Genomic DNA, 13391 nt, shown 5'->3' on the forward strand with positions numbered 1-13391 from the left:
CATAAGTTTGAAATATCCTATTAGCTCTTGAAAGATTTTAGCCAAAATTCTGAACACCCGCAATTAGAACATGGCAACAGAACAGAGTATTTGATTTTGTTTGGACATTTCAAACTAACCAACCAAGAAATCACTGTCTAAAAAAATCCCCCAAGAGATAATTGTTGTTGTTCTATGATCTACCTTAGAGAGGTTTTTCATCCTGACTACAAACAGGTAGGGAACCTGGGCGTGAGCTAAACCAGATGCTTGATACATTGTTTAGAATACAAAACTAAACAAGACCATGTAAACCAAAACAATGTATTTCACTAATCTCATTGAAATTCATTCATGCAGATCTACAGAGCAAAACACCATGCAACTGATGGCATGGATCTTCAGCTATATACCCTTTGACTGTTGTTGTATGGCAACAAATATACAAATACACTCCGATACCTTCTTTCTAAAGAGCAATTACTGAACTCTTTGGCAGTTGATAACCGCAGTGGCAGAGCTCTGAGAAGCGGCAGAACCGTTTTGAATGGCAGAAGGTTCAGGCAATGAAGGCAACACAAGAGGCGAAAGCAAAGGAATGGGAGTCTTATCATGATAGAAGCCAGAGGACGACGAAGACGAAGATGATGAACAATCCAAGTTCCATCCCAAAGCTTTTGCTCTATCCATGCATTCAAGTGGGGCGGCGGGCTTCAACGGCAGAGGGGTGGGAGCCTTCCTCTGTAGCCGACTGAGAAGCTTTCTTGATAGAAATTCATCATTGGGGACAAAAATATGGAAACCAGGAAATTCAGTTTGACGCTCCTCCATGCTTTGCCGTTCGTCTTGATGTTGTTCATGGGATCATGACTCCCTTTTATTATGCAAGTTCCGTGAAGGAGATGAAAAGAATTATATTCCATACTGTTACACTGTATACATGTGCATGACTAGAGAATTGGATTGGGTGATTCTAGCATACTACCCAATTTGGGTTTGGGTTTGGGTTTGGATACGTGTTTGTTGGACTTATCAATCCAGGCCCAAGCCAACACTGGAGTCTGGAGTGCATTAGGGGTTGAAGGTCAACGCAATGTAGTGTCGGGCATCTTGCAACCCGACCCAGAAGAATTGAACCCGCATATAGGCTTTAGTCTAATCTCCAATCCAGATTTTGGCCTTTAATGAAAGTCTGCTGGTCAGTGATGCATGTGAGGGGAAGCTATCGTGGGAAGCAATGTTGATGCCACATGTGAGAGGGGGAGGCACCATTGTAATTTTTTTAGGGCAAAGAAAATTCGGAGGCACATGTAGCCCTCCATATTCAGGTCCTACAGAAAAACGATGCTTCGGTTTAGTAACAGTTATTGCTTATTGGCTTCATATGAACCCACCTGTCACAGCTCTCGTTTTCTGATTGTTGCAGTCCGCAGGGGGACTGGTTTTGTGTTTTGTGAATGAAGGAGAGATGCTCATAAAGCGGTGCTTATACTGTATTCATGACTACATGCACCTGTGCATTGAAAATATTTCTCCATAAAAGAAAATATACAAGTATGATGAGATGTTGCGAAACACAAGGTTGCAAGTGGCTGTAAGTAGGGTGTGAGCATTGAATCCGAGTTTGAAAAGGTTACATCTTTTACCAGGTTGTGTGGTTGGTGAGACCTTTGGATTTTTTATGAACTATATTACAATTAAGGCTGTGTTTGGTTGCAATACAAATAAATTTGTACTGATGCACAACAATGACAATGCAAATGATTTGAATGTAAATTTTGATCTATTTTTGTTTTAAATTTTAACTTGTTTTATTTGATTGTACTACAAATAAAGTAAATTAAGACATGAAGTATAATAAAGTAAAACCCAAACTATAATTAAATGAGAATTTACATTTTTTTTCATTTGCACTCCCATGCCTTTGTACTAGTGCAAATAAAATTGCACTGCAACCAAACACGGCCTGAGGTTCAAAATATCAGTATTCTATATCATATTGGGTAGATTGGATATAGATGTGATATTGGTTATTTTGGCAGTTATGCATGGATATGGTAGAAAGATATGAATGCATTTGGATACGTTAAGGACACTCTAAATTCATATATATGTCATAATGCTAAGGCCCCGTTTGATTTACAGGAATAGGGGTCTGGAATCGAAATCGGAATGGGCTATTTTGATCCCAACCGTTTGGTTGGGCAGAATCGAAATCCCATTCCTGTTGGAATGGCATTCCCCATTTGAGGGAATGGCCATTCCCTGCCCCTCCCTTAGGAATGAAATCTCATTCTTATTGATTTTCATTTTCATTCTCATTCCTGTCTGAACCAAACAGTCTATGTGAATAAATCATTCTGATTCCAATTTCAAAAGATTTCAGTTAGGGTATCTAACATGTTGTAGCCGAGACCTAAGCTCAAATCACCCTACCACTAGGGTTTGGAGTGTGTTAGGGAATGGAAAGGGATACCTCATTGCGTAACAATACATCAAACAGTGTTAGAACTTCCAAATCTACTGAAAATTCATTACAAGACGTATCAAATTGTCGATACATCAATGGATCATTGATCTTGTAGTTCTCTCTTACCAATTAGAATATATAAAATAAATTATTTTTATTTTTTTATTAAAAATAAAAAAAGCCATTTTTGACATAAATTATTTTTAGATCAATAATGGATCAAATTATGACCTTTCCACCCATGTCACATGCCTATACCTTCAAATACCAATACAATACACCCTCTATCAAACTATCATGATATTTTGAACTTCAAACTCTATCCAGCCAGCATAAAAACAAAACACTGACATGAGATTGGACGGCAGTACTTGGTGGATTAAAGAAAACTAGGTTCCAAATAAAATAGGGCTTAGAATTTCAATCTCACGATGGTTGACTGTTGACTGGTCCAAGCGAAGCTGTAACGTTGATATGCCATCATTTCTGAGCACGTTTCCCGCACTCCATACTCAGGGACAGCTCTGAAGTTCAAAGTACAAACTCTCTCCCGTATCAGCTTACTCTACACCATATTTACCTAATTATCTAAGAGAGAGAGAAAAAAAAAAAAACAATTTTGTTGACAATCTTGCCCATTCAATTTATTAATACATTTATTGATTACATTAAATATCACCCTATTAATTAATATACTCACTTTATTTTACAATATTATCACATTTAATAGTACATTTTCCATCTGTCTTCTGAACTCCGCCTTTTAGCATATCTTCATGGTGGATATATATTACTGTAGTTCAAAGTCTAAAGGAGCCCCATAACCCATAGTTTCTCTCTACAGTCTACACCTTCTATTTATGGATACAACTTCTATCAAAAGTCAAAATACTATGCATAAATATTCTGACATCAGGACATTACAGGCGTACATTGAAAGTATCTCTCTTTGTCATTCATGAAAAAATGTTTCCAATACAAGCCAGTGGTGTTTAGGTGGGAATGGATGTGGGAACAGTTCGTGAGTAGGAGATTGGAGTGGCAAAACAAATGTATTAAAGAACTATAACTTTGAACCGTTGATATTGACCGGGGAAAACGTCGATGTAAGGTGGAGCAAAGGCCTTGGTGGAATGGTAAAATCTCTGGTCCACTGGTTTCATGTGTATAGAACATTGGCTTGCTCACTCGTGATTGATTATTTAGCTCGGCCCGCACGCCCGTATTCCCAAGTGATCCTCTGTCTTCCAAGACCCGAACGGTCAAAATAGTCATTAGGTAATGTCCCTCTGACAGTAATGCAAGCAAGGGTGTTTTGTTGAAAGACTGTATGCATGGCGAATTCAGTGGATCTCATCTAATGGACAATCTGGATTGGCCATAAGATCCCTCCAGGAATTCATCTACATTCAGCCCTCACAAAATTTGTACTCATACCGTCCTCACAACACCTAAGCTGTGTATTTGGTGCATTTCTCCATGAATGGAAAAAATATAGGTATAAGGATGTTTTAAATGCATGATCGTAAGTGTTTGGGTCTGCTAGTACAGCCTTTGGTTGAAGTACAATTTTATTTGCACTAGCACAATTATATGGAACTGTAAAAGAAAAAATGCAAATTCTTATTTAATTTTGTTTCGGGTTTTATTTTATTCTATTTCATGTCTTAATTTACTTCATTTGTATTGCAGTCAAATAAAATAAACAAAATTTTGAAACAAAAATAGTTCAAAATTTACACTCAAATCATTTATATTACTATGATTTTGCATCAATGCAAATTTATTTGTGCTGCAACCAAATACAGCCTAAGTATCAAACAGTCTTACAAATGCTAAATTAGTTTGGAGTTCAAAAAGAATCCCAAAATCCTTTCTGTCCAAGCATATAGATTTATTGCTGAAGCTTCAGTAGCAAAACACTATATTGAAGAATTGTGGTTGGCAGAGGGAGAAGACAGTATCACTAGAGGTTTTGGACTGTAGTCCAATGGATCCCCTAGATGCCATAAGATCCCTCCATGTGGCAGAAATAAGTTCGGTTATTTGGAGAAATTCCTAAATGCACATAGAAAAACCTCTCTTATTTGTTTATTTTTGGCATACAAACACATTTACAAGGGAATCAGGGCCACAGGGGTGGTGCAGTGAGTCCATTGTCCGATCCGAGGTGTTTTGAACCGAGAATACGATCATATATTCTTATTAATTAGATGAGACCAAGGTAAAAGGACAAAGATGTGCATTGGGATCTGTAACCAAGAAAAGGGTCAAGGCCCGAGGAGTTATTCCTTGGGTAGGCACTTCGACGCTCAAATCAGTAGGATAAATAAAGATATTGTTGGGACTAGTAAGTTGAGATAGTGATGGCCCGAGCCAAAGAGAAAATGCAAAGATGTATTCAAAGAATGTTGTTCCCAAAGTCTCTTACCTTGAGCATGGCATACCTATTTATATTTGGACATTCGTGTTGGGGTCGGATAGGGTTTCTAGGGTTGTCATGATGAAGTTGTCCATCGAGGTCTTCGGGAGTTCCCCCTTCCCCGGCGGAATCCACTTCCCTATCCGTGTGGGACACTCCTACCTACTCATTCCCATCATTCATGCAGTTTTGGAAGACGTTTCCGACGTGGCCCTAAGAGGGTGGCTACAGAGTCAACCACATGGTGCCTTGGGCCAGCTTAGCAACCATCCAAATACCACTCCCCCAATTCCGAAGCCAAGGAGTGTAGTGCTTGGTTGTAGACAGGTAGGAGAGCTCTAAAGTCCTTAGTTGAGGACTTTGTAGGTTGGCTGTGGTGCTGCGGGTTGGGTCGTCAAAGGAGCAACACTTCTATCTGCTTGGTTGCATTTTAGTTAGGCCAACCACTCTCTTAGTTCTTTGATTTTGACGTCTTTGTTGGTTGGGACCACGTTTGTGGACCTTTCCCCTTTCGGGATCGTAGGCTGGTCTTTGACTGTGCTGGATTCGGTGGTTGCTACAGACGTTGGTTAAGTCGTTCTTTTGCCAGTACTCGAGTAGTGGAGTGATGGGATCTAGTGCGAGCATCATGCACGCGAGGCCGGGCTGGGGAGTTAGATCTTCTAAATGGTTGCGGTCGTTCATGATCGAATTGAGCCCTATGCTTGTTTGTGTGGCACCTTTTGGAGTCCTCGATGCGAGGATCGACGATAGTAGGCGCTTGCACGATAGGGCGAGTAGCTTGGTGGGGCATGTGTCGATTGCCCTAGCATCTCCATCATGGCTAGGATACGGTCGACCTTCTGTTACATGGTTTGGAACTACATAGGGTCAACTATTGCCTGATGGTGGGGCTCCCGAGGCGGGGAGCTGCAAAGTGAGCAGAATCCTCGAGATGGGGAATGGGCTCTAGAGTGGGCAGATGCGTTCTTAGGCATTGTTGCTTTTAGTGCACGGAAAGGGGTTTGAAAAATATGATGATGTCCGATCCGAGGTGTTCCGAACCAAGGACACGATCAATATATTCTTGCCAAGTAGACGGGGCCGAGGTGAAAAGACGAGGTTGTGCACCGGGATCTACAATTAGGATAAGGGTTAGAGGCGCAAAGAGTTGTTCTTTGAGTAGACACTTTGATGCTCAAGTTAGTAGGATAAAGAGTTATTCAAAAAATGTTGTTCCCAAAGTCCCTTACCTTAGTGTGGTATACCTACATATATTTGGACACCCATGTTCAAATTGGAAAGAGCTTCCGGGATGGTCGGGATAAGTTTATCTGCCGAGGCCTTTAGGGGGTTCCCTTCCCCAACGAAATCCGCTTCCCTATCTATCCGTATGGGACATTTCTTCCTAGCTGCGCCTGTCCTTGATGTGGTTTTGTGTGACGATGTCAATGTGGCCCTAAAAAGGCAACTACTAAATCAGCCATGTGGCACCTTGGGCCAGTTTAGCAACCACCCGAATTGTGGGCAAATAGCCGATATAAACTGTAGTCCAATGGATCCCCTATCTAATGAATGATGTCATAAGATCCCTCCACGTGAGAGAAATAAGGTCGGTTATTTAGAGAAATTCCTAAATGCACATAGAATAAGGTGAATCTCTCTTAGTTGTTTATTTTTGGCATACAAACACATTTAGAAGGGAATGAGGGGCTTAGGGGTGGTGCAGGGGGCCCACTGGCCATGCATGCCTTAAAGAGTCTCTCCAGTTCCACGGGTTTAATACATTTTTGTCTCTAGTTTATTTGGAGGGGTGCCAAATGACCATCTCATAATTGCGTCATTATTGGACTTTTTATCTTTTTGTTTTGGTAAACTACAAATACCACCTACCCATCCATGATTGTAGATCATTTGGGGTTGTTAAATTAAAATTGTTCATTTTGCTGAGGAGTCATGAAATGCCATTATATTTTGATTATAAGCAGAAATTGCTCTTCCTACCTCAAACTTTATGGTTGATTAGATAGGACCCTTCTTCAGCTTCTTTCTTTCGGAACAAGTTTCAGTAAAATAAGCCAATTACATACATGAACTTTGTAAATAACTTATGCCTTATTATGAGTAATGTAAGGCCACTTGGTTTTTTCAATATAGTTTCTTCCCATGTCTTTGTTTTGTGGCCATAGCTGGGCGAAGGTGTCCGAATTGATTAATGACTAATTAACAAAACTTAACATCTTTGCGATTGTGATTGTGATTGTGATTGTGGTGGTGCCATGTCCATGTCCATGTCCATGTCCATGTGTAGAGAGAGTAAAAGACATACAAGTGGTGAAACCCCACCAATCCAATCTCAAATACACGCCAACCAAAAACGATGGTATCAATCAGATGGGTAACCTGACCGACCCATTCATTAGCTCTGGCCTCTGGATAAGATAAACAAGGACATGTTTGAAAGGCATGCACTTTGTTTTGTCTCCAGCTTTGAAGTTCGAATTTTTGCTGTGTTTCTTTTTGTTGGTTTTGGTTTTCAACGGGCAACGGAAGCCTTCTTTCACGTCAACAAGATGTAACTAGCTAGCCTTTCCCAGGGATAGAGCAAGAGACTCCCTTGCTGTCTCCCAAATCTAGAGAGATCTTCCCAGTTTGGACCAATGCAAATAAAGGAACTAGAGGAGGCAAAGAGGAATTCAAATTCTCATTATATATTTCAGCTTTTCAGCCGCCACTCATTAACTCCCAACTTTGTCCTGCATCCGTGATCAAAGCATCCATAGCTCATAAACAGTTTGAGTTAGGGAAGCCCAAGTGTATCAATCAAACACGCATCCTTTTATTTATTTATTTTTTGGATCCGTCTCCCATCTGACGACTGATGTTAAAAGCCTTGTGGAAAGAAGGGCGGAAAGGGGAGAAAATTATCGTCGTCGGTGGAGCAATTGAACCGCCCATTAACGGACGACAGTAGGGGTCAACTTCTAGTTCTCAGCTTAGCTTTGTAGCCTTACGGTCGAAGATTCCTTATTCAAGTTGGGCTTAGATTTTTACTAGGTTAGGTTCTGAGTCAGCTTGAGTTACTATTACAACTAGAATTGAAGGGGCTAGGAGCAGACCTAAAAGGGCATGGGGTTGACCGGTTGAAGCAAGGTTTAAATTAGGTATCGTCAATACTTCTGATACTCAACAAATTTAAAGGGGGCGATATTTTTATTTAGACTTCTGAAGTTTCAGGCTTTTGAAAGAGAGAAAAATTGGACCTTTGGTCCAAGTAGTAAGAATTAATTTAAGTGCTCATAATTCAACAATTGATATCACGAAACAGGTTTCCTGTAGTCTACTGCCGACCCCATATAGTGGGGATGAAGCTTAAATGATTATGATAATCTGACTCAGGTTGAAGATCTGAGCAGCAACCTAAGTTGTGATGGCCTCTCGTTCTTCCATTGCTTTCTGCCTCTCACTACCATTTTGGATTATGACAATGATAGTCAATTATTAATTAGTGTGGTTGTGGTAGTAAGCACAGCTGTGGGTGGAGGCAGGAGACATCTTACTCCATGACACTCAGAGAGAGTTGCCACTGCCACCAAGGATTGTTAAGTAGAAGCTTCAGAAGATATTAATATGATCCAAGCAAGTGCAATAGTAATAGTAAAAAAAATGGATCTATATCATTTACAAAGGTTGCACCCATATGTTGGGAGGAAAATTTTACATTCGTACACACTAGTCATTGAGATCATTCCTCAATTTATATCTGAGTATTTCCTTTACATTTCCTTTACATTTCCTTCTTTGTTCTAGTTTTAATTCTTATGCTCTCCTGGTTAAATGGGGGTTGAATCCCTCCCTCCTTAACAAATGGGCAGAACATGGGAATTGAGTAGAACGAATTTACAGGTGCTCCACTGTCACTGTATTTCTTCTTTTCCCTATTTGGCAAAAACTTGACTTCTGCATCTCCATCTTCCATGGCATGTTCCATAACAGTGGAACAGCAATCCATGGAAGAGTTTCCAGTGAAACAGGGATGTATGTACATGGTTACAAGTTATAACTAGGAAATCCGAGTGCAAGCCTTGGGAACCTCAAGACTGGAAGTTTGGAATTCAAGAATAGGATCTAACAAGACCAAAATTGCAGAGAGACCTGGACTTGAAGAGACCACCAAAGAGGAACCTGGTCGGGGATTCCTGAGAAGGAGATTTCGTGTTCTCGGAGCAGCCTCTCACTTGGAGAATTGTCTGGCCAATCACTTGTCTGATTGAATCAATTGTCTTGGCATCAACGGGATTTCCTGCTGCATCACGAACATAGAAGGTATTGATGGCCTTCCCTGCTCTGGTTGTCACTTCTGCCCTTGTGACTGCCAAGCCATTCTCTCGGAAGATTCGAGTGACATCTGATAGCAATCCAACTCTGTCAGCTGTGCAGAGCTCCAGCTTCAATCCCTGTGAGAAGAAAATTCAGAGAAAACAACCATGGGACATTTACCTAAAAGACATTTTGAAAACCAAGGTGTAGCTGCATTGCATAACCGTCAGCTGTAGCCTTTTTCATCATAGAAAGGGCTATAACTCCAAGTATTTTGGCATTCTCACGAATTTGATACATTGCCTCTAGATAATTTTCTTTTTCAGTTGATTGTGAGGTAATCTCAGTTTCTATCCTTCATAGCAAGGACAATCTTACGTAGGTTAATTACTCAATATATGTAACTAATATGTAAATCAATGTCTGATACTAGCTTATCATTTCATCCAAATGCCAAAATCTTTTCATCCACTCCCTTATACTTGTCCACCTAATCAGACCAATGAAAGCAGAAGAGCATCCAAGACACCCATAAAGCCACTAGGAGGGTGGATCCATAATATAGGAATTGAAAATAAGGAAATGAGACCCTAATTTCCCAAAACTCTATTGCCAGAGATATCTACGAAAATACAATCAACTCCAGTTCTGTCATCTGTGATCTATAATACAGTGCAGTTCATAAAAATCTATCTTTGAGGTAACAATATTTACAAATTCTCTGGAGCAAAACTAAAATGGATGGAATTTATGAGTTTCTAATCATACGGCTGGATATTTCGTCCATTTCTTATCCAGTATAATTTTATACAAGGATGTCAGTAATGTAGATGCCTGGGCACTCGGCACCCTAGCTTTTGATATATGGTATATTTTCAATATAGAAAAATATGAACAGATTCTTATCTAGTTTAGGCCTCAAGTTTTGGTTGGCCAATATATTTGGATTAAACAGCTAAAAAAATCAAATAATAATAACAAATAATATCTCTAACCTCAGATACTCTTCTTTCAATGGCTGCTTCAAGACATTGGATTACTCTTTGTCTCTCTGCTTCTGAATTTACAGGGGACCCATCAATATGCCTGATATAGAATTCCTGAAAAGGAAAACAGAGATAATGTTTTCAGGCTAACTATAAATTATTAGATGTTTGTAAAATTCCAATACATTGCACATCCAAACACTATTTTCAGCTTGATATGTAACTATATATGGGCAAAACCATGACCCTATGAGAGTATCAGATACCTGATAAGCTTCTGGTTGTTCTGCATCAACATTTGCATGGAAAACCACATATTGCATATCAGTCAAGGTGCAGACTGTGTCAAAGAGAAGCTTTGGCCTATCCTTGCACCGAATTGTGACAACTGAATAATCCTTGTCATACCAATTGACAACAGTGACATTAGGCCTTTGCTTTTCATCAAAGGCATGATCATCTAACCGTTCATAATCCCGATCGGCAAACATCATCTGGTGAAGCCTTCTCTCAGTGTGGGTCACCCCAAGAGAAACTGCAGTCTTGGCCCCCCTGGTTTTATTGTTACCCTTCAGTACATTACAGAGCAATGCCTTAATCTTAGACAGGCTCTCCGGGTCAGTAATTGCAGAACCAGTCTCCTCATCAGTTACGTGCATCACAGCTGCAGCCCGCGTATTATGGGTCCAAACCTCTGCATTTACTACATTGCATTTCAGGCCAGTGAGAACAGCACACACTTCAGACAGCAGTCCAGGTCTGTCGGTGCCAGTTAACTCAATTGATGTGTGGTTGGTTGATTGCTCAACCCCCACATTTCTTCCCAACGTGGGTACAAAGGAGGAATCTGCCCCAAGAGACTGAAGAGAAAGGCTAAGATTAGATTGGTATGTTTGATAAAGCACAGATAAAGTAGACTTATTAGCCAAAATGACTCACTTTACGAATATATTCCAGAATCCCTTCATCTTTAAGCTTGTTCCCTTCTCGATCAGTAACATTAAAAACTGGTAACAGCTCCACCAGGTTATTTTCAACAATAACAGAAAGGAATCAAGAAAAGAAAAAATAAAAAAAGAGGAAAAACGTGCATGTGGTACCAGAAGAAAGCTTACCATCCATGAACCATCCTCCATCAGAAGATATATAAGCTTTAGTAATAATAAGGTTCAGATCTGTGAGCACCTGCACAACCTCCAGAAGTATTCCATGTTTGTTCGCACTGTCCACCTTCATCATGAAACCCAAGAAAACACCAATTTATCAGGACCAAAGAAAAAAAAAAGCCAGGGAAAGTGTTAACTGCCAAATCCATAAGAATGAAGGAAAACAAGTCATGCCCGTATAACTGTTGCGTTTTTGCATGTTTCGTTATCAATTACAACTCTGCAACAGAGAAACAGAAAAAGAAAACAATTATGAGCAAATGCCGGGATTACTTTATTTCGTTAGAAGCGGCTTTCTAGAATCACTTACCTGGGTGGATTCATCCTTCGAACAAATTTCTCATATTCATCATCCATATCCCACGAAGAGTTCATATCGGCCTCTGAACGAAAGAAATTTGAGGAAATCAGACAGAACCCAAGATGCAAACGAACCAATGAATAAGAGAAAATGAAAAAGACCCCCCATTATTAATTATTAATTATTAAAAAGCAAAAGAGGAAAAAAGGGGAAAAAATCATAATTGATAAATAAAAACATAGAAAAAATCATAGAAACACATGACCCAAAACCACCAATCAGAAGCAACGAGCTGGAATTCCCACCAAACGAGTAACCAATTCATATATTTTATTTTGTAATAAAATGAAAAAAAGGAAGGAATAGAAAGCAAACCAGTCGAAACAAAATGTTGAATGTTCTAGTTCTACAGCCACGAATAGAAAGACTTGTTGGAAGGGAAAAAACTCGCCAATCAGAAACAATATAGAAAAACTCAAAAACCAGTAGAAAAGTATACAAGATAGAACGCACGGTACCAAGAACGCCAATCAAGACACGACAAAAGGAGCCTAACCACCATAGAAGAACAGTTCCCGGAACCAATCAGTTTCCAAGACTCGAGACCCAGCAAAGGAGGGGACAATAAAAGTGAAAAAGAGGAAGAGAACTATTCAAGACCGTGAAGAGAACCGGTAATTAAAAACACACAAACCAGAAAACAGACAGGCTCGTCAGCAAAAAAAACTATGAATTAAATGCAGAGAGACCACATAAATGAACAATCCTTTTACCTGAAATCGAAAAGTAGGGAAACGAGAAAACTACAGAAGCCCAATATTGTGCATAAATAGACAGATGAATTGAGAATAAAATATGTCACGATAGATAAAACGAAGGCAATTAGCCGAAACCAGAATCAGACTACAGGCTCATGAAAATACATCACCAAAATCGCAAATTAAAAGAGAGTACGTGAAACGAGAAGAATAAATGTCACATACCCATTATAACTCTTGAAGATTCGTGCACTGCTAGAATGGCTGCTGGTTGTTTACTAGTATAAGACAGAAAGAAATCCAAAGATCTTCCCCCTCTCTGATCTCCGTCTTATGGAGAATGATATCACTAGAACTCTTCAACGCAGCAGAAAAGAATTGTCTCCCCCTCCAACCTTAGAAAAACCTCTCCAAAACCCTCTATAAATCAACTACTCCCCCGGCCCCCGACACGGAACTCCAAATCCTGCAACTTCACCGGTACATTCATAGAATACTTTCTCTCTCTCTCTCTCTCTCTCTCTCTCTCTCTGCTTTATGAACTCTCACTTTCCAAGCTTCCGTCTGGTACTTATAGAAACTTGCCAAATTCCAACCAAGCCCTCTCCGCTGTCCTAACCACCCAGCGCATGTTAGAAGCTATCCTCTCCATGGTCGTAGGGGACTCTCTAACTGTGGACCCATTAAAGCATTAACCACTGGCCTACGATTCCAATCTTGTGGTCATCCATGGTTTAGCTATGACTTACAGGCAATCTTGTAAACAAGTAAAGTATTTTCCTTTATTTTGTTTTTCTCCACCAGAATATTGCGAGTGCATGCATGTGAATTGAGAATTGTGAAATAAATAACAAAGCGTGCCCGATTTGTATCGGCGAAGAAATCAGAAATCAATAAATGAAACTGAGGAAGAAGCAGGGGGCCCACCGATACCACATGGATTCAGATCTTACGGTTCAGTAACGAATTAACTCCATCAGTTAGTAGTTATTACAACGTGTCGCGGACAA

The 13391-nt window shown here is 39.9% G+C and overlaps 1 protein-coding gene across 1 annotated transcript; it reads right to left on the reverse strand.

The window, feature by feature from the left end:
- Positions 1-8505: 8505 nt before the first annotated feature.
- On the reverse strand, positions 8506-12928 carry LOC148863377 (ACT domain-containing protein ACR4-like). The gene is made up of 8 exons (XM_088974255.1): positions 12607-12928; positions 11633-11705; positions 11497-11542; positions 11272-11386; positions 11096-11163; positions 10423-11016; positions 10166-10270; positions 8506-9307 (listed from the first exon to the last, which is right to left on the reverse strand). Exons 1-8 carry the CDS (start codon positions 12608-12610, stop codon positions 8966-8968), a joined length of 1347 nt encoding a protein of 448 aa, XP_088830381.1. The 5' UTR covers positions 12611-12928; the 3' UTR covers positions 8506-8965.
- Positions 12929-13391: the final 463 nt, after the last annotated feature.

Source organism: Nelumbo lutea, chromosome 3 (genome assembly GCF_056320005.1).
Source record: "Nelumbo lutea isolate HS-2025 chromosome 3, American lotus-T2T, whole genome shotgun sequence".
NCBI classification, from domain to species: Eukaryota; Viridiplantae; Streptophyta; class Magnoliopsida; order Proteales; family Nelumbonaceae; genus Nelumbo; species Nelumbo lutea.